Source organism: Kogia breviceps, chromosome 18 (genome assembly GCF_026419965.1).
Source record: "Kogia breviceps isolate mKogBre1 chromosome 18, mKogBre1 haplotype 1, whole genome shotgun sequence".
Taxonomy (NCBI): Eukaryota; Metazoa; Chordata; class Mammalia; order Artiodactyla; family Physeteridae; genus Kogia; species Kogia breviceps.
The window spans coordinates 28,358,437-28,377,856 of NC_081327.1; the positions used below are offsets into that span (position 1 = coordinate 28,358,437).

The following is a 19,420-nucleotide window of genomic DNA, read 5'->3' on the forward strand; positions in this document are numbered from 1 at the left end:
TTTAAATAAATATGGTACAGCTATACAATGTAATATTATGCATATGCAAAAAAAGAAATAGAGTATACTGCTATGGAAAGATGTCTGCGGTATATTAGTAAGAGATAATTAAGTTACAAAATATAAAAAATAGTTTTAAAGACAATTAATATCAGGAGAGTAATTCAGCATTTCTGGTTATCTAGCTCAATCTTCCATATGTAAAACAGTGGGAGGGGCTTACTCTACCCACTGATAGGATATCATCTTTGATTCTGAAGTGATTTAACAACGTATAATACATGAGTGCTAAAAGTGGTGAGCTGCTTTATGCATTTTGCTTTTCAAAGCTTTAAAACATATTTTGCTGGACATCATTACTGCGATCACCTGGGAATGCCAGCTCATATTGTTCAAGAGAACGTGGCATCCAGGTGGAACTGCATTCTAGTCCGATTGAATATGGCAGCTTTTACAAAACTGCTATTAGTAGGAATGGAGAAAGATGTAAATGTGCATTGCACAAAAAAGATCATTACTCTTTAGCCTGTGATCTCCCATTCTCACCTGTGGGCACACTTTAAGAAATCTGTGAGTTGAAGGCAATATATTTGGTTGTAAAAATTGAAAGCTGCACTGCTTAAATGGTAAAATTAGGAAAAATGTGAAAGAAGGATTGATAATTCTTTTTTTTTTAATGCTATGGCAGATGCAAATTTTCGGTTTTGATGTCTATTTTGAGGACCTAAAACAAGGCTTTTAATCAATGTATTATACATCAAATTGATACTGTTAACTTCTGATTATTCAAATTAATAAAATATTCATAGAGAAATGTCCAAAGTTTTACATTTCTCAGACTCCCCACCCCCCAGTAATTATCATGCCTAGAAGCTTTTTAGTAAAAGCAGCAGTCATCAGGCTGACGGAATCTGACAGGCCAGCAAGGCCCAATTACACTGGTGCTCTGTGGCACTTTGATGTCCTGCAAACGAAGAGAGATGGGGGCAAATTGGGTGGCACATTATGTTAATGACTTGATTTAATCCAGCCACTAAACTTTATGTAGCCTGTTAAAAAAGATGCTAACACTAATTATGCCACCTTGGAAAGGAAAGGAGGGGACAAGCATTTCATTCTGACAAAGTGAAGCTCATAAATGTTGTAAATGAAATGAAACAAAATGAAGTAATCTATGATTAATTATACATCACAGACATGAAGAAAAGAGGAAGAACCAAGTAATATGTCTAAGTCCTGGGAAATCTGTTAGATTCCTTTTAAGGATCAACATTTCTAAAAAATAACTATGAGCTGTCAGAGTCTGTAACATGAAAAAAAGAAACTGAATAATCTTAAATTGCTTACACAGTGTAGTAGATAATTGAAATTCATAGCATAATTGGCATAAATGATGTTTATCTAGGACACTACTCTCACTCTCAATTTTGTGACATTATAGCTATAGGTAAAGGCACTTTAAAAAATTTCTACAAAGTGGAGGTAACCACAGAGTGGGGTTATTTAATTACTTTTTAACTAGTCCCTGTGCCTCTAATCTATTCTTTACTTTATTGATAGCATGAACTTTAAAAATGTGATTCAAGAGTGCAAGCTCCACAAGAGCAAGAGACTTATTCCTCTTATTCACTGCTAAATTCCCAGTCCCTAAAATAAGGCTCGGGACACAGAAAATGCTCACTAACTACCTGTTTAATGAATGACTGATCTTCCTCCTCCTCCCTTAAAAATCCTCATTGGCTGTTCGTAGAACTTAAGGATAGACTTCAACCTCCTCAGATAATACACAGAAGCCTCAATGCTTGGGACATGACTATCTTTTCAGCATATTCTCCTGGGGCTCCCCATGTCCCATAGGCTTGGCCCATCCTAAAACCACTCTGATTCTCAGAACAAGCCATGCTCCACATTCTCTCAAATTCTTTTTTTTTTTTTTTTTTTTTTTTTGCGGTATGCGGGCCTCTCACTGTTGTGGCCTCTCCCGTTGCAGAGCACAGGCTCCGAGGCCATGGCTCACAGGCCCAGCCGCTCCGTGGCACGTGGGATCTTCCTGGACCGGGGCACGAACCCGTGTCCCCTGCATCGGCAGGCGGACTCTCACCCACTGCGCCACCAGGGAAGCCCTCTCTCAAATTCTTATGCTTTTGTTTCTTTGGCCTATTATGTCCCCTCCTCTGCTTCCACTAATTCTTAATCATCTTCAAGTCTTGGCTCAAGCTTCACTAACTCTCGGAAGCCATCCTTGACGAGGGTCCCTCATGCTGAATTAGGCACCACTCCTGAAGGCTCCCACAGCAGCTGTGCATTCCATTCTCCTAGCGCTGACCACTGCATTGTAATTGTGTTTGCCCTAGATGTGAATTTTTTGAGGCTAGGGATTGCTTCTTGTATAATACACAGTAGATGCTAATGAATAAAGAATTGCTGTGAGAACTATAAGGAGACATTACATAGCATGTGCTTAGCACATATTAGACATTCAGTAGTACCTTCCCTTCCAAAGAAAGCTATGTATTCCTGTCCTGAGATTTCAACCTGAAGCAGTTCTTAAAGAGGAGACAAAAGAAGAAACTAATGAGTCACAAGTATTTTTATGCTTAAAAGTTACTATCAACAATCAGATAAAATGACATCCTGTGTCTCCTGGTATCAATGCACTGAAAAGGACACAGCATTGCTCCTGTAGTATTCCTACCAAAACGAATAACCTGAAACACACAAATCCAAATTGAAGGACATTTTACAATACAAATGGCCTGCATTCTTAAAAAATGGAATGTTATGAAAGACCAACTCAATGGAAGGCTGAGGAACCATTACGCATTAAAGGAGGCTAAAGAGGAATGAAAACTAAATGCAATGTGTGATCTGGATTTGATCCTGGACCAGATTAATAACATGCTATAAAGGATAATACTGGGACAACTGGCAAAATTTTAATAAGAACTGTAGATTACAGTATTATTATTCTGAAGTATTTAGGGGTAAAGGGGCATGATCTCTGCAACTATCAAACGATTCATTACAACTATGTAGGTAAGAATGTGTGTTTATGATGTATACATACTGCATATAAGCATATATAGGAGAGAGAAGAGAAATGATTAAAAAAAGAGTATAAGCAAATGTTAACAACTGATGAATCTGAGTGAAATGTATTCAGGAGTTCTTTGTACTGCTTATGGAATCTTTAAAGAAAAAGGTTCCATGACTCATATTGAATGATTTGCAAAAGTAGCACACAGAAAAACTGGTACAATCACTAGAAAATGCTATATTTCAACATTATGATGATCTCTTATTTTGTTCCTGTGCTTACAGATTATACTATTTTACTGTGTTTGTTATATAATTTTTTTAACATCTTTATTTGAGTATAACTGTTTTACAAGTGTGTTAGTTTCTCCTTTACAACAAAGTGAATCAGTTATACATATACATATGTTTCCATCTCTCTTCCCTCTTGTGTCACCCTCCCTCCCACCCTCCCTATCCCACCCCTCTAGGTGGTCACAAAGCACAGAGGTCATGATCTCCCTGTGCTATGCAGCAGCTTCCCATGTTATATAATTTAACAAAACTAAATTTCACCCATGAACATAAGATTCTGGTCATTACCTTCTACTAAAAGTAGAATTTTTAAAACCACATGGGAGCTGATTAATGGCTACCAAGGCATAAAGCATTGCTTAAAATAGCTGCTTGCTTTAAACGATATTCACACTTCCGAGACAGCATCTAAAACCATTATAGAAAATCACATTTTGGAATGGTAGTGAAGGCTGTATTAGGCTGTAGCAAAGTAACACAAATTACTTTTCTGGAAGTAATAAGGAAAAACCCCAGCTTACCACAAAGGAAAAATATATGTATGTGTACATTAGAATTAACTGAATATTTTAGAGGACTAGCTCTTTCACTAAACTTCTTGGTTAAATCAAAGTTCTTTATTCTTAGTTAAGAGCTCTGTATAACTGCACTGAGATGCTAGCAATGTTGTCAATATATACATGATTCTGTTGAAAGTCTGATATAGGACTTCTCAACCTCAGCACTATTGACATTTTAGGCCAGATAGTTCTTTGTCGTGGGTCCTACGCTTTGCAGCATGTTTAGCAGCAACCCTGACTTCTAACCACTAGATGCCAGTAGCAGTCCCTCCCAGTGTGACAACCAAAAATGCCTCCAGATATTGCCAAAATGTCCCTTGGGTGGCAAAATTGCCCCCAGTTGAAAATCATTGGTCTAAGATGACATAATTTAGATAACATTTCTCCATACTTTGAAAGTTACTCTTAGATGATGAATACAATATTTAGAAAATAAAAATAACTGTTGCAATGTCTCCCTAGTCTCTCTTGGATAAAATGCAAAGCATTTGGTCTTCACCATTATAACTGAAGTCTTCTATCCCTTTCTACAGAAAGGCTTCTCCAGTTAGTGTATTCTTGACTTCTGAAACATAATGTGCATCCCTGCCTGCAGTAAAAATGCACATGGTTTTCTCCCTGCTGCCATATATCCACATCTTTGAGTTGTCACAGTTAAAGCAGGACACTCCTTTCTACTGTGTGACTGGCCATAGCTGAATGGGTCAAAGGAGCACAACTGATAAAGATGGACCCAATCCCTAGGCTAGACGTGGCTTATCAGATCCTTCTCCTTGGGGCTGGGCGTTTTGTGTGGCTATCTTTGGGCAGTAAGCAAGTGAAGCAGAAAAAGTCAGCTTAAAATGAGAAAAAGCAGATATGAAACTATGAGAAAGAGAGTGGGTGAGCCAGCTTGTGGGCATATCCTTAATGAAGTCTATTGAAAAATCACTCCAAATTTCTCCTTCCTCTGAACTTCCTTAATTAGTGGCATGATTGTCAGCAAGTCACCTTATTTCAAAATCTCAGTTTACTCATTTGGAAAATGAGGAGGATAGGCCCCAAACAGCTTTATTCTTTAGCTCAAATATCTGACTATTAATCATTGGTACTGTCTCCTGACATTGTTTTATATTGTAATTTAACTGCTGAATTACTACTTGACTTTTTCATGAAAACATCTTCCCAATGAATATAATGTTTCCTGAGGGCAGGGCCAGAACACTGTATCTACCTCCTTACGGAAGAGTGATCACAATGCAGATGGTGAATCCCTGGGAATCGCTGAGTTACAACAAGAGAGATGAGTGCTGTTTGTAGATTGGCTAGATAAATATACCCCTTGGTACTAGTCCTGTAGACCCTAGGACTGATTCAGTATCTCATATTGTTATGTTCAAAAGGCTAAACAATATAGCCTTTCAAAAATCGTGACGAAGGTAAGCAGAGTCTTGCAGAACTATTGAGAAAGAAATGTGAACCATGTGAGAAAGAGATATCTGAATCAAGCTTGCAGGCTTACTACTCCTGATGTAATGAATGGAGTGTTCTTAGTAAAATGATGTGATGGTTAAATTTATATGTCAACTTGTTTGGGTCACGAGCTACCCAGACATTTGGTCAGACGTTATTCTGGGTAAGTCTGTGAAGGTGTCTCTGGATGAGATTAACATTTGAATTGGCAGACTGAGTAAAGCCGATTAGACTCTCTAATGTGGATGGGGCCTCATCCAATTAATTGAAGACCTGAATAGAACAAAAAGGCTGAGTAATAGGGAACTCTTCCTGCCTGACTGCCTTGAGCTGGGACATTGGTCTTTTCTTGCCCTTGAACTGAACTGAAACATCTACTCTTTGTAGGTCTCCTGCCTGCCTGCTTTCGGACAGGAACTCACACCACGGGCTCTCCTAGTTCTGAGGTCTTCCAACTCAGACTGGAACTAAGCCATTGACTTCTTTGGGTCTCCAGCTTGTACACTGCAGATCTTGGGACTCCATACGCTCCATAATCACGAGAGCCAATTCCTTTTAGTAACTTTCTTTCTCTCTCTATATAAATATATCTTATTGGTTCTGTTTCTTTGGAAAACTGACTAATACAAATGGCTAGACAGCTAAATTCCACACAAGAGGCTCATTTTCCCATTGATTCCCATTATCAAATTTCCAGTAGAGGGTAGAGAATTTCTATTCACTGAAATAATTTGATTTATTTTGATAAAATAATTTAACAATTTCAGATTTGGCAAAGCAAATGAATTAAATTGAACTAAATGCTATAAAGTCTTCAGGCAACCATATGCAAGATTCCTTTTTTAATTTGTCAATTTTGAACAATAATGATTCCATATATCAGTATACTGTATGTTAGATGATGTTATTATAATTAATAATTATATAATAATAATTATAATAAAACTTTGGACAGATGAGTTGTTCTGTTTGTATTTATAATCATGTTTGTATTTGTCAATCACAGAAACAACAGATTTCTCCATTTTATGGAGGCATCTGTGACAACTGAAATGTTCTGTTTTATGGGTTTGCTCTGCAGAGAGATAAAGCTAAGAATGTGAGATTTTAAGAGTTGAAAAAAATAAAGTAGAAATTCTAAAGAAAAGGAATACAATTAATCATTTCAGGAAAATTAATGTAGATGAATAGAAAAAGCTAGCACTTTACTTACATTTACTTTATAAAACCTTTTTCTCCCCTTACAATGAAAAATGCTCTGGTAAGTGGGACACTTCCTATGTAAATTAAAGTATAATTTTCTTCTCAAAATTTCAATTTACATACTACTTTTCAGCAATGTGCTACAAAACAAGAGAAGTATACCTATATGAAATTAATTACCTTCTAAGGGTTTAATTTTTTGGCAGAATGAAATAACTTTAATAGCTTATCAGTGACATATTTAGATAACTTACACATGTGAATAGTCTATGAATTCACATGTGTAAGTTATTATAGTTTTAAATGCAATCTCACATTTTGAATTCTTTAAAGTTCAGATTTGATTTAATACATCTTTGTATAATGGTTCTGAAAAGGAGTCAGAGTAGCTGGTTTTAGCAAGTAACTATTGAAGCCACTGATGTTAGGTACTCTTAAACATGTAAGCAAAAATAACGCTTACATGTTATGGTCTGTTACATAATGAAAGTGTAAATAAAATTTTCTTGCATGATTACTTGGATAAGATTATGATAACACATTAAAATTTTTCCAGAAATATTCTGCCTTAAGATTTTCATATATGAAGACTGATAAACTATGAATGAAAAGCAGCTTTATCTCAGAACATTTCTGGTTGATATCAGGTTACTGACCTGTTTGATGTTCTTGGCGATAGGACCTGGAATAATACACTCATCACTGTCAGAAGCTGATCTGTCTTCTTCACCTGTTAAAAAATAAAATTTTATTGGTTTAAATCTTTTAAACCAATTATATTTGCACCTTGTGACATGGAGAGAAATAAGCATACATTACAAGGATAACCTTAAAAGAACAATATGGTAATCATGTCTGGATTTTTTTAGCAGTAAAGATATTTATATTACATTTTAGAAAAGAGAGAAAAATGACTGAAAAATTCCAGGTTTAGTTTTAGCAGAAACAAAGGAAATAAGAATGTAGCTTGTTCTAATACGAAATTTAAAAAGATTTTTTTTAAAGAGAAGAACATGGTAATAATGTCTAACAGCCTAACCAATACTACTGTGTAAAAATCAAGTTATTCCTACTATTTAAAAACATTTTTAAAGGTTTTACAGCTTTATTGCAGTAAACTGACATATAATAAACAACATAAATTTAAAGTACAAAATCTGTATTTACATTCTGGAACTATACATTTTGACAAATATGTAATTCTGTGAAACCACCACCACAATTAAGATAGTGAACATATCTATCACCCCCCAAAATTTCCTCATGCCCCCTTGTATTCTCTTTTCTTCTGCACCTTTCTATTCCCGTTCGTCCTTCCCTAGGCAACCACTTAAATGCTTTCTGTCGCAACTGATTAATCTGTTTGCCTTTTCTAGGTGTTTATATAAATTAAATCATGATGCAAGTTGTCTTTTATTGGTCTGAGTTCTTAGTTTTAATTTTTAAAAAGTCAAGTCCTCTAGAATAACCCAGATAACAGTACTGAACCCAAAGAGGCTATAAAGTCACTTAAAATATAAAGCGGGAACATGGTCAGCCACAATACTTGCATTCTGTTGTGGTGCTCCAAGTTGAAATAAGAAGATATGCAACAATTCCACCTGACCACAGCTGACCAGACTGACCTATATATCCCATCATTTCTGTCAAGAAACAGCTATCAGGAAGTACAGTCAGTATTAAATGAAGATGTTCTATGAGGCATGCACGCTCTAACAGATTAAATAAAACAGAGTTAAGGAAATAATGTTAATTTAAAAAAGAAAGTCACCTTCTGGTTCCAGTTCTTCAGTTATTTCTGTTTCATCTTCAGAAGAAGTCAAAGTTCGCTCTGCAAGCTGACCCTCAGAGAGTAAAGACACATCATCATCTTTTCCTTGTTGCACTTTCTCTGTATTCTCTTTTACCTTATCTACACTGCTTTCCTGAGAAACCTGAAGAAATAAAAGCACGCTGACATATTATTGCTTAGATCACATTTATAGCATTCTTGCTGAAGCACTTGAATGATAATTAAGCACGTAAATATGCACTACATGCACTATATATATGAGTCATTAGAAAATAATCACTTAAGCTGTGTAAATGAAAATATGCAGATAAATTAAAATGTGATTATAAACTAAGAATAAAAAAGCATTAATCTCAAAATGAATTTTACATTATACTTTAATTCATATATGTATTTACTACCTACTAATGTCTGCTTAATTGTAACTGTTATACCTGTCATATTTTTGACATTTCTATTCCAAGGAAGTCATATATAAAAATAGGATCAAGGACATGATTTCTTGATCCATGTCAATGCAAAGACAAAGTCTTTAAAAAGCAAACCTTTCAAAATAATTTTAATACAAACACATACCTCAGGAATATGTGAAACAGTTGGCATATTAATTTCTATTTCTGGCATATGTTCCACTTCTGGTGAAATTTCCTTCATATCTTCAGAAGGAGTACAGGTCTCCTTACATTAATGTGAAAACATGCATGTATGTTATTTTGTATTTATTATTAAATCCCAAATCATGATAAGACTTTTTCACACACACACACATACACATGCACACGCACATGCACACTTAGGATTTACTCTTTAATAATTTTCATATATAAAATATAGTAGTGTTAATTATACTTATCATGTTGGACATGACATCCCTAGTACATCCCTAGTACTTATTTATCTTATAACTGGAAGTTTGTACCCTTTGACCACCTTCATCCAATTGTCCCTCCCCCATCCCCTGCTTCTGGTAACCAGAAATCTGATCTCTTTCTCTATGCTTTTGTTTGGTTTTGAAGTATAATTGACTTACAACTCTATGTTAGTTCCTGTTACATAACACAGTGATTCTCTATTTCTTTACATTTCAAAATGATCACTACAATAAGTCTAGTTATGATATGTCACCATACAAAGATACTACATAGTTACTGACTATATTCCTCACATTGTACATTTCATACCTGTGACCCATTTATTTTACAACTGGAAGTTTGTATCTCCTTTCCTCTTTCATCTATTTGTTTCTCCCCCCCCACCCTTGCTCCTCTGACAACCACATTTGTTCTATCTGTAACTCTGTTTCTGTTTTGTTATGTTTGCTCATTTGCTTGTTTGTTTTTTTGGATAAGATCTCTTTACTTAGATATAGATTGAGAAGAGAAGAGGTCTAGGTCTGAAGTTTGACTGCTGAGGTACTTCAACACTTAATGGTCCAGGAGAAGAAGAATAACTGGCTAAATTGGAGGAAAACTAGGAAGGCACGGTATACCCGAGGCCAAGAGTAAAAGGAGCAAGTATTCCATTGTGTCAAAGGTTACTGGGAGATTAAGATGGAGACTGAGAATTGGCCACTGTGAAAAGTGGCAAAGTGAAAGTCATTGTGACCTTAGCAAGAGTGGCTTTAAGGAGGAAAAAGTTTTACTAGTGTGAGCAAGGAACAGTATGAGGAAAGGAAGGTGGAATTAAGACAACTTTTTGAAGAGTTTTGTTCTGTTTTGCTTTATGGTAAATGGGGGCAGAGGATTCGGGCAGTATCTGGAGAGAGATATGGGGCCAAAGGAGGGTTCAGATCAAAGAGTAAGAACATTTAACTCTGACATACAGTGCCAAATTACAAAGGTAATATTTTAAGGGAAGAAGAAGTATTTTATTTATCTGTTTCCATTTAAATCAGGGAGGGTATACTATATCATTTATTCCAAATATTTGTTATGGGAAAAAAAAATTAGTATTTTGAGTGTTTACTACTTACAGAATGCTGATGTGGTGTGATATCCACAAAAGATACCTTCTTATCTTTAGGTGTTAAACGTCTTGGTTTAGGTGTTGGTGCCTAAGATAAACCAATATGTCAAAATGAGAATGATGAACATACCTTTCAGATTTTTTTTTCTCTTTGATGTGGCTATTTACTTTTATAGGAAATTCAAAGTCACTGTTACTCACTACAACTAGTGTGCTAACAGACGATGTTGGAGGTAGTCTTTGAACAACTTCAGACTCTTCTTTGTGTATGAAATTCCCTAAGTCTTCAGTTGTTATGGATCCACTTGGTGGAAGGTAAGCAAATTTCCATTTCAATATAACATGGATGCTTCCTGCAGGATGCTTTTTATGATCTGTTAACTCAAATATTCCTGTCAAATTACAAAAAGAATTTTAATTAATGCTAGAGTGAAGTTTTATTACCATAAAAATTAAAGAACAGCAAAAAGAACTACCCATAACTTATTAAAAATAAGTCTGGCTTTTACTCAAAAGTCAAATGACTTAAGAGAACAAAATAAGACAAAAGGATCTATGATAGGTTCATCTCTCAAGCAGACTGCTTTCAGAAGTTAAGGCCTCAAAGATAATACTGATTCAAAGATGAGATAATTGACTTATAAATATTTTAATTCACTGAAATTAAATTCAGAGATTCTTCAGAATTCTTAGCCTTCATCTAAGATATTATCTGGGTTATAGCTCAGATAACAAGCTTCATTCTGACTTGATACTCCTGTGTGTCTGTAGAAAAATATATTAAAACTTCAAAATTTCAAATAATTTATGTATCCTAAGGAGTCTTTATATTACTACATAATTCTAATTTTAAATACATTTTACTGGGATTTGTTAAATTATTCCAACTTAATAGTAGCATAGCAAAAAAAAATCCATAAAATAAACAAACCACCCAAAACATATAGCAGTAACAAAAAGTATCACCTAGCTGAATACATAATATTAAGTCACAAATTTTAATCATTATACTAGAGTTTTCAGTATGAAAATCCCTGACATGAAAAAAACAAACCTATATTTCAAGCATAACTTTTGTTTATGGGAATCCATTACTTGGTTTCTCAAGTGTTTGACACTTCTTTTAACGGCTGGCTAGGAAAGAAAAAACTAAACAACTCTAGACTTTAGGTAGCAAAAAGGATATAGGTGGAATATAGGGAGGTGAGAAACTTCTACTACAGGCACAGGTGAGACTTACAGAATGGCTGAGTGAAGAGATCAGTAAATATATTCCACAGAAAGCAATGATAACACTGGATAAAATGAACAGAAATAATCATTTAAGAACTCTGGAAAGTGATCAAAGGTGTACAACAAATTAGGAAGCATTTATTTAAGAAAATCTACTGAACCTCAGTAAAGACAGTGGGAGTCAGAAAAGACACTAGTATGCTACTTGTCCCTGGCTGAATGTGAGACTTGTAGACTGTCTGAACTTTGAACGCATTACCCAAGCCATACACTGATCCATAGACAAAGGGTGGAAGCCTGCCAGCTCAAGTTGTTTAAACACAACTCTCAACAACCACTGGCTGACCACTAAACTATGTTCAGGCTTAAAATTAAAACAAGAATAAAACAAGCAAACAAAAACTTAGCAGAGACATCAGTGGCTATAGTGAGGGAAAAAGACTACAGAAGTAGTCCAGGCAAGTCACCAAACAAACAACAACAGCAACAGCAACCCTGTGGAGGGCTGGAATCTAGAGATGCTAGAATATAGTGTCCTAAATGTCCGATTTTAAACAAGAACAAAAATTCATGAGATATGCAAAGAAACAGGAGACAAAATGTCATCCACAGATACTTTCTGAGGGCATCCAGATGTTAGACTTAGTAGACAAAGACCTCAGAGCAGCTACTCTAAATATGTTCAAAGAGCTAAAAGAAACCATATTTAAAGAATTAAAGGAAAGTGTGATGACAATGACTTATAAAACAGAGAATATAATAAAGAGATAAAAATTATAAGAAAAGAGAACTAGAATATATTGTACAACACAGGGAATACAGCCAATATTTTATAATAACTATAAATGGAGTATAACCCTTAAAAATTACAAATCACTATGTTGTATACCTATAACATATAATATTATATATCAACTATATCTCAATTAAAAAAAGAGACAGTTAAAAAGGAATTCTGGAGTTAGAAAGTATAATTACTGAAATGAAAAAATTCAATAGAGGGGCTGAGTAGGAGATATGAGCTGCAGAAGAAAGAATCAATGAACTTGAAGATTGATCAACAGTGATTATCCAATCTGAAGAGAAAAAAATGAAAAAAAATCAACAGAGCCTCAGAGACCTGTAGGACACCATTAAACATATGAACATATGTATAACGGGAATCTAAGAAGGGGAAAAAAGGGCAGAAAAAATAACTGAAGAAGTAAGGGCAGAAAACTCCCCAAATTTGGTGCATAACAGTACCCTACACATAAAGAAGCTCAAAATATTCCAAGTAGAATAAGCACAAAGGGATCCACACCTAAACACATTAGAGTTGAATTGTCAAAAGCCAAAAAAAAAAAAAAAAATCTTGAAAACTGTATCATGTAGAAGGCAACCATAATAAGATTAACAGATGATTTCTCATTAGAAACAATGGATGCCAGAATCAAATGTCTGATGTACTCAACGTGCTTAAAGAAAATAAACCTGACAACTAAGAATATGATATCCAGCAACATTATCCTTCAGAAAATAAAAGCTAAAATATAAAGACATTCCCAAATAACAATGATTAAGTGAACTCATTGCCAGCAGACGTGACTTACAAGACATATTAAAAGAGTTTCTTCAGGCTAAAAGCAAGTGACACCAGATGGTTACTCAAATCAACATGAAGGAACAGATGTGAATAAAGGTAATTACATGGGTAATTATAAAACACAGTATAAATATGTTTTTCTTCTTAACTGATTTAAAAAACAACTGCATAAAACAATAATTATAAAATTATAATCCTGGACTTATAACATGTAAAGATAAAAAAATATATGAAATAATAACACAAAAGAGGGGGAGGAAATAGAGCTATTTGGAGTAAGAAAATGACACCAGACAGTAACTCAAATCCAAATGAGGAAATAAAGAATACCAGAGATGGTAAATATGTAAGTTAATATAAAAGTCTTCTATAATTATATATATTCTCCCTTCTCTTAAAGGACAAAGTTATATAAAGCAATAATTATAACATTGTACTGTTGGGTTTGTAACATACACAGGCATACTATGTACATATATATGACAACACTATCACAAAGGAGGGGGGAGGGAATGGAATTATACTGGAGCAGACTTTCTAAATTTTAATGGAGTTATTAGCATTAAGTTTGACTGTGGCAAGCTGAGGTGCATACTGTAATCCCTGGAACAACTACTAAGAAAATAACTAAAACAATATTATGGGCCCAAAGTTTAAGATTATCTGAGAAGGCTAGGAAGATTGTTACAAACAGATCATATCCATAACACTGAAGTATAATTTACGTGGTGTATTTTTTTTAAAACAATTTCATGGATTCAAGAAATAGGCTTGGGCTTTCCTGGTGGTGCAGTGGTTGAGAGTCTGCCTGCCGATGCAGGGGACACAGGTTCGTGCCCCGGTCTGGGAAGATCCCACCTGCCACAGAGCGGCTGGACCCGTGAGCCATGGCCACTGGGCCTGTGTGTCTGGAGCCTGTGCTCCGCATCGGGAGAGGCTGCAACAGTGAGAGGCCCGCATACCACAAAAAAAAAAAAAAAAAAAAAAAGAAATAGGCTTACCTGAAATACACCGGTCATGTGCCAGTGAAATCAGAGGCACATTGACTTTTCCTATGTAAAAATCCTCCTGGGTATCACTATCATCAAACACATAAAAACTCAGAGACTCTGACTTAAGGTATCGATCCAAATCCATATTCATTGGCACTGGGAAACACATATGATCATCAAACTGTGGATCACTGCTACTGGGAATGATGGCTGTGTCATGGTCTGCAAAGTCAGAAAACTTGTACACAACATATGGGTGTGGCTGAAGGTGACTTGCTCGGGACTGCAGGCCGCTGCAGCATTTTACTGTAACGTGAAGTTCATTTAAGTTGCCATCTGTGGAATCAGTAGAACCGAGCTGAGCAGTTTTGGGTGCTTGCTGACTTAACTGGAAAAACATACATATTTATATCATAGTAATAATACAGTGAAAAGTAAACAACAGCTGCCAACCCCCAAACAAAATAATTTTGTAGATGGAGAAAAAGCTGCAGATTTTCACTTCAAAGTGAATTTCTCAGTAAAAGACTCTTGACTCTTATTAAAAACCAATATTCTCTAGAATGTACGTACAGATGCTATTAGCAGCAAATATAGAAGACTGAGCATACATGTAGAGATTGCTGTTAAAACCACATAAAGCCAAGACAAAAGTTAATCTGATATTCTTTAATTCTATTTAATAATTAACAGGTAAAGTGAGCAGTTAGGTCCAAGACAAATATCCCCTAGTTCACAATTTTATTAAGAGCTACTCCTTCCTTTATGCCCGTGGACGCCGCCAGGTAAGCATTGTTGATGTCTCCCCCCTCCATTGCCGTCATGTCTAAGTCAGAGTCACCCAAAGAGCCCGAACAGCTGCGGAAGCTCTTCATCGGAGGTTTGAGCTTTGAAACAACCGATGACAGTCTGAGGAGCCATTGTGAGCAGTGGGGAACGCTCACAGACTGTGTGGAAATGAGGGATCCCAACACCAGGCGCTCCAGAGGCTTCGGGTTTGTCACGTATGCCACCGTGGAGGAGGTGGGTGCAGCCATGAAGGCAAGGCCACACGAGGTGGATGGAAGAGTTGTGGAACCAAAGAGGGCCGTCTCAAGAGAAGATTCTCAAAGACCTGGTGCCCACTTAACTGTGAAAAAGATTTTTGTTGGTGGCATTAAAGAAGACACTGAAGAACATCACCTAAGAGATGATTTTGAACAGTACGGGCAAATTGAAGTGATCGAAGTCATGACTGACCGAGGCAGCGGTAAAAAGAGGCTTTGCTTTCATAACCTTTGATGACCATGACTCCGTAGACAAGACTGTCATTCAGAAATACCACACGGTGAATGGCCACAACTGTGAAGTAAGGAAAGCCCTATCTCAGCAAGAGATGGCTAGTGCCTCATCCAGCCAAAGAGGTCGAAGTGGTTCTGGAAACTTTGGTGGTGGTCATGGAGGTGGTTTTGGTGGGAATGACAACTTTGGTGATGGAGGAAACTTCAGTGGTCGAGGTGGCTTTGGTGGCAACCGCGGTGGTGGTGGATGTGGTGGCAGTGGGGATGGCTATCATGGATTCGGTAATGATGGAAGCAATTTTGGAGGTGGTGGAAGCTACGATAATTTTGGCAGTTACAACAATCAATCTTCAAATATTGGGCCCATGAAAGGAGGAAACTTTGGAGGCAGAAGTTCTGGCCCCTATGGTGGTGGAGGCCAATACTTTGCCAAACCCCGAAACCAAGGTAGCTATGGTGGTTCCAGCAGCAGCAGTAGCTATGGCAGTGGCAGAGGTTTTGATTACTGCCAGGAAACAAAGCTTAGCAGGAGAGGAGAGCCAGAGAAGTGACGGGGAAGCTACAGGTTACAACAGATTTGTGAACTCAGCCAAGCACAGTGGTGGCAGGGCCTAGATGCTACAAAGAAGACATGTTTTAGACAATACTCATGTGTATGGGCAAAAAAACGTGAGGACCGTATTTGTGACTAATTGTATAACAGGTTCTTTTAGTTTCTGTTCTATGGAAAGTGTAAAGCATTCCAACAAAGGGTTTTAATGTAGATTTTTTTTTGCACCCATGCTGTTGATTGCTAAGTGTAATAGTCTGATCATGATGCTGAATAAATGTCTTTAAAAAAAAAAAGAGCTACTCCTTCAACCATTCCAGTTATTCTGATCATACTGCATTCTTAAGTGAGAAACCAATGAATTTGATGGTACCCACCCACAGAGATGATTTTGTTATATTTGGGTTGGCCCTCATCCTGAACCAATGTGATCTGGGGAAGCAGATACCTGAGGCCAAGGAACAAGAAAACAGAGTGAGAGATAAACACTGGAGGGGTAAAACCTTGGGTTGGAAGGACATTTCAGAAGAGAGATGAGCAAAGGGAATTGTCAGGCAGGGTCGGAAACTACTCTATGGCCCTTTCTGGGACTAGTACTCAGGCAGTCAGCATACAAGTATTCTAGCAAACACCTGCATTGACTAACTGCTAAACCTTCCATAGCTGATGTGATCTGGGACAAAGAATGTAGTGTTGCAGTGCCTTGCGGTGTTAGATAATTCTCTACCTTCCATACAGGGACCCCTCTTTCACTGCATTTTTGAATCTGGATTCAACATCTGGAACTTTCGATTCTAGAGAAGTTTACTGGAGAAGGAAAACAGAACCGAAGTCATAATCTCCTTGGTGGAGACATCTGGTGGTGTGGAGAGGGGAAGTCTGAGAAGGGAATCACAACACTGCTTTCCCAGGGCTCGTTTGCATCCAGCTAGAGAAGACTGAGTGGAAGGATTTACATTCCTCCCCCCCCCCCCCGAGTCTACCCACAAAAGCTGAAATTCCAACAGTAAATGACTCATTCAACCCATAAACTGGGAGTCTAAAACTCTTTAAACCACAAAAATTAATAAATCATGTGGTTTCTCTATCTCTAATTCCCTTTTCCATAACACTGTTTCCCAAAGTGTGTTCTAAGAATACTAGTCCAGAAGGATGATCTCTGGGAAACGGGTGCCATTCTTTAAGTTTCGGAATCAATGTTATATTAGTCATGGTTCTTTTAATTGAAAGTTATGGAAACTAATTCCACCCAGCAAATACAATGAAAAGAGACTTTTATATAAGGCTACAGGGTTATTTCATAGAACGGTATAGCAGAAATGTGGTTGTATCTAAGGAAGGTAATGGGACTGGAAAACTACAGGAATTTACTCTCCATCTAGTTTCCATTTTTCTCTGTATGCTTGCTCATTATTTTCTTTCCAGTCCCATTTTCTTTCCTTTGCCGTTTAACATGGTAGCAGATGGCTGTCTCACAGCTCCCAACTTTACATGTTCCAGGCATGGAGAGTGTTGCTTTCTCTTGATCTCAGAAAGCAGAATCTGATTCGCTCAGCTGGGGGCAGGTGGATATTCCTGAATCATTAGTCATAACTGGGTGGAGTGGGAGAGAACAGGATCACCAAATGTAAAGCTAGCCACTGGGGGCCCAGCCCCACGGATTAGAAGAGGGCAGGTCCAAATGAAAAAAGAGAATCATGACTTGAACAGACATTCCAAAATGTTTCTACTATATTCTATTCCTTTGTTATTTACCGTAAGTGTATACTTTATGCTTCCTCTTGAGATTTACATTATACATGAGAAGCCCTAAAGTCAAGGATCCTATTGAATTCTCCTCAATTCAGTGTTTTCTGCATTTACTGGATCATGGAATTCTTTTGGAAATATGGCTATTAAGACTCCATGAAACATAGTTTGGAAAATGCTGCTCTGAGGAATTGCATTCATACTTCAAATTCTCAGGAAAAGAATATTCATTTTATATTTTATATTCTGCATTTCAGAAACCTAAAAGTTTCTGAAACAGCTTGGAAGAAGTTGGAAACAGTTGGAAAAAAGGAGAATAACTGAAAGTCCAATAACAGCTATCCATTTCCTTAACAGTAGGAATTGTAATGAAAGTCACTTGATGTGTAATAATTGTATTGCAATTCTCTTTTTCGAAACTGTCCTGGATAGCACAAGGGAGTTCCTTTGTGGTAAAAGAGCAATTCTGTATCTTGATTGTGGTGGTAGTTACATGATTATATACACATGATAAAACTGCATTGAACTCCGCTCCTTCCTATACACACACACACACACACACACACACACACACACACACACACACACACACACACACACAAGTAGTCGTGCACATGGCATGCGCACATAAGTGCATGTAAAAACTTACAAAATCTGGATAAAGTCTGTAGCCTAGTTAATAGTACTGTACCAATATCAATTTCCTGGTTTTGATACTACACTATAGTTACATAAAATATTATAATTGGGAGAAGCTGGGTGAAGGCTACACGGGACCTCTGTACTATTTTTGCTACTTCCTGTAAGTCTGTGATTATTTCAAAATAAAAAGTTAAAAAAAGCCACTTGATGGCTGTGAAAGAAAATGATTTCGGTTTAAAGCATGATAATATAAAGAAATACTATAAAATTTCTGTGTCATAAAAGGGTCGTAAAGTCAAACAAGCTTACCCATTGCATTTGCTCTGGCCCCTTAAAATTTGATGTTATATATCCCAAAGCCTTTGCCCGTTCTCGATAAAGTCGAATAGCTTGATCCATGGGAACTCTTAATCGGAACCAGTATTCCACTGTGCCAAAATTGGGGATGTCTCCTTTAGTTCCTACAAACCAATACATAACTCACTGTTAAAATAGTCCCATAAATCAAAATATATACCAGTAAAAAATACATCAATGGTATTATACATTAAAACTATAAATTTTATACTGAGTAAAATAATATATGACTCGCACAAATGATGTGTGATTGGCAAATAACAGAGATAAAGAAAATAAAGTTACTTCTGCAAGTACGGGTTCCACCGTATGTTAAATATTATTAAAAACTATGTCAAACTATGTTTGAGTAGTCCGGTTTATACTATTTCAATCTTTCTAAAATATAAAGAAAAATCTAAACATTGAGTCAAATACTCCACGGATTCTTTCTGATGCTACTTTTTATTTTTTAACAAGTTGTACTCAATGTAGTCTGACAGATACAAAATGAAACCTCAAAATTATGAATGGAATATGAATTCAACTCTCAAGAAATCCTTGGCACCTTCCCATTTTCCTACTGTGCCGTAAGTACAGGGAAAAACACCATAGCTATGCCAAATCTATACCATATGTAATATACCCTCGCATGTCTGCCCTGCACACCCTCTTGCTGGGGTTGTAGTTGTAGTATGCCTTCTAACTCAGGCAGCTCTTTCTCTCTCTTCCTCTGTGAGGATTTCCTCTA

General features: G+C 36.6%; 2 protein-coding genes across 3 annotated transcripts in view; one reads left to right on the forward strand and one right to left on the reverse strand.

The window, feature by feature from the left end:
* Positions 1 to 19,420, reverse strand: part of RPGRIP1L (RPGRIP1 like) — a 97,961-nt gene that overhangs the window by 28,754 nt on the left and 49,787 nt on the right. For both annotated transcript variants that reach the window (XM_067018607.1, XM_067018608.1), the window contains 7 exons: positions 18,643 to 18,794; positions 14,122 to 14,500; positions 10,504 to 10,694; positions 10,310 to 10,390; positions 8,914 to 9,015; positions 8,317 to 8,479; positions 7,202 to 7,275 (listed from right to left, as the gene is read on the reverse strand). In XM_067018607.1, coding sequence (XP_066874708.1) covers positions 7,202 to 7,275; positions 8,317 to 8,479; positions 8,914 to 9,015; positions 10,310 to 10,390; positions 10,504 to 10,694; positions 14,122 to 14,500; positions 18,643 to 18,794 — 1,142 coding nt within the window. The remainder of the gene's footprint in view (positions 1 to 7,201; positions 7,276 to 8,316; positions 8,480 to 8,913; positions 9,016 to 10,309; positions 10,391 to 10,503; positions 10,695 to 14,121; positions 14,501 to 18,642; positions 18,795 to 19,420) is intronic.
* On the forward strand, positions 14,935 to 15,943 carry HNRNPA1L3 (heterogeneous nuclear ribonucleoprotein A1 like 3). Its single transcript, XM_059044482.2, is given in 2 exon segments — positions 14,935 to 15,368; positions 15,370 to 15,943. Coding segments are annotated over 2 exon segments (1,008 nt in total).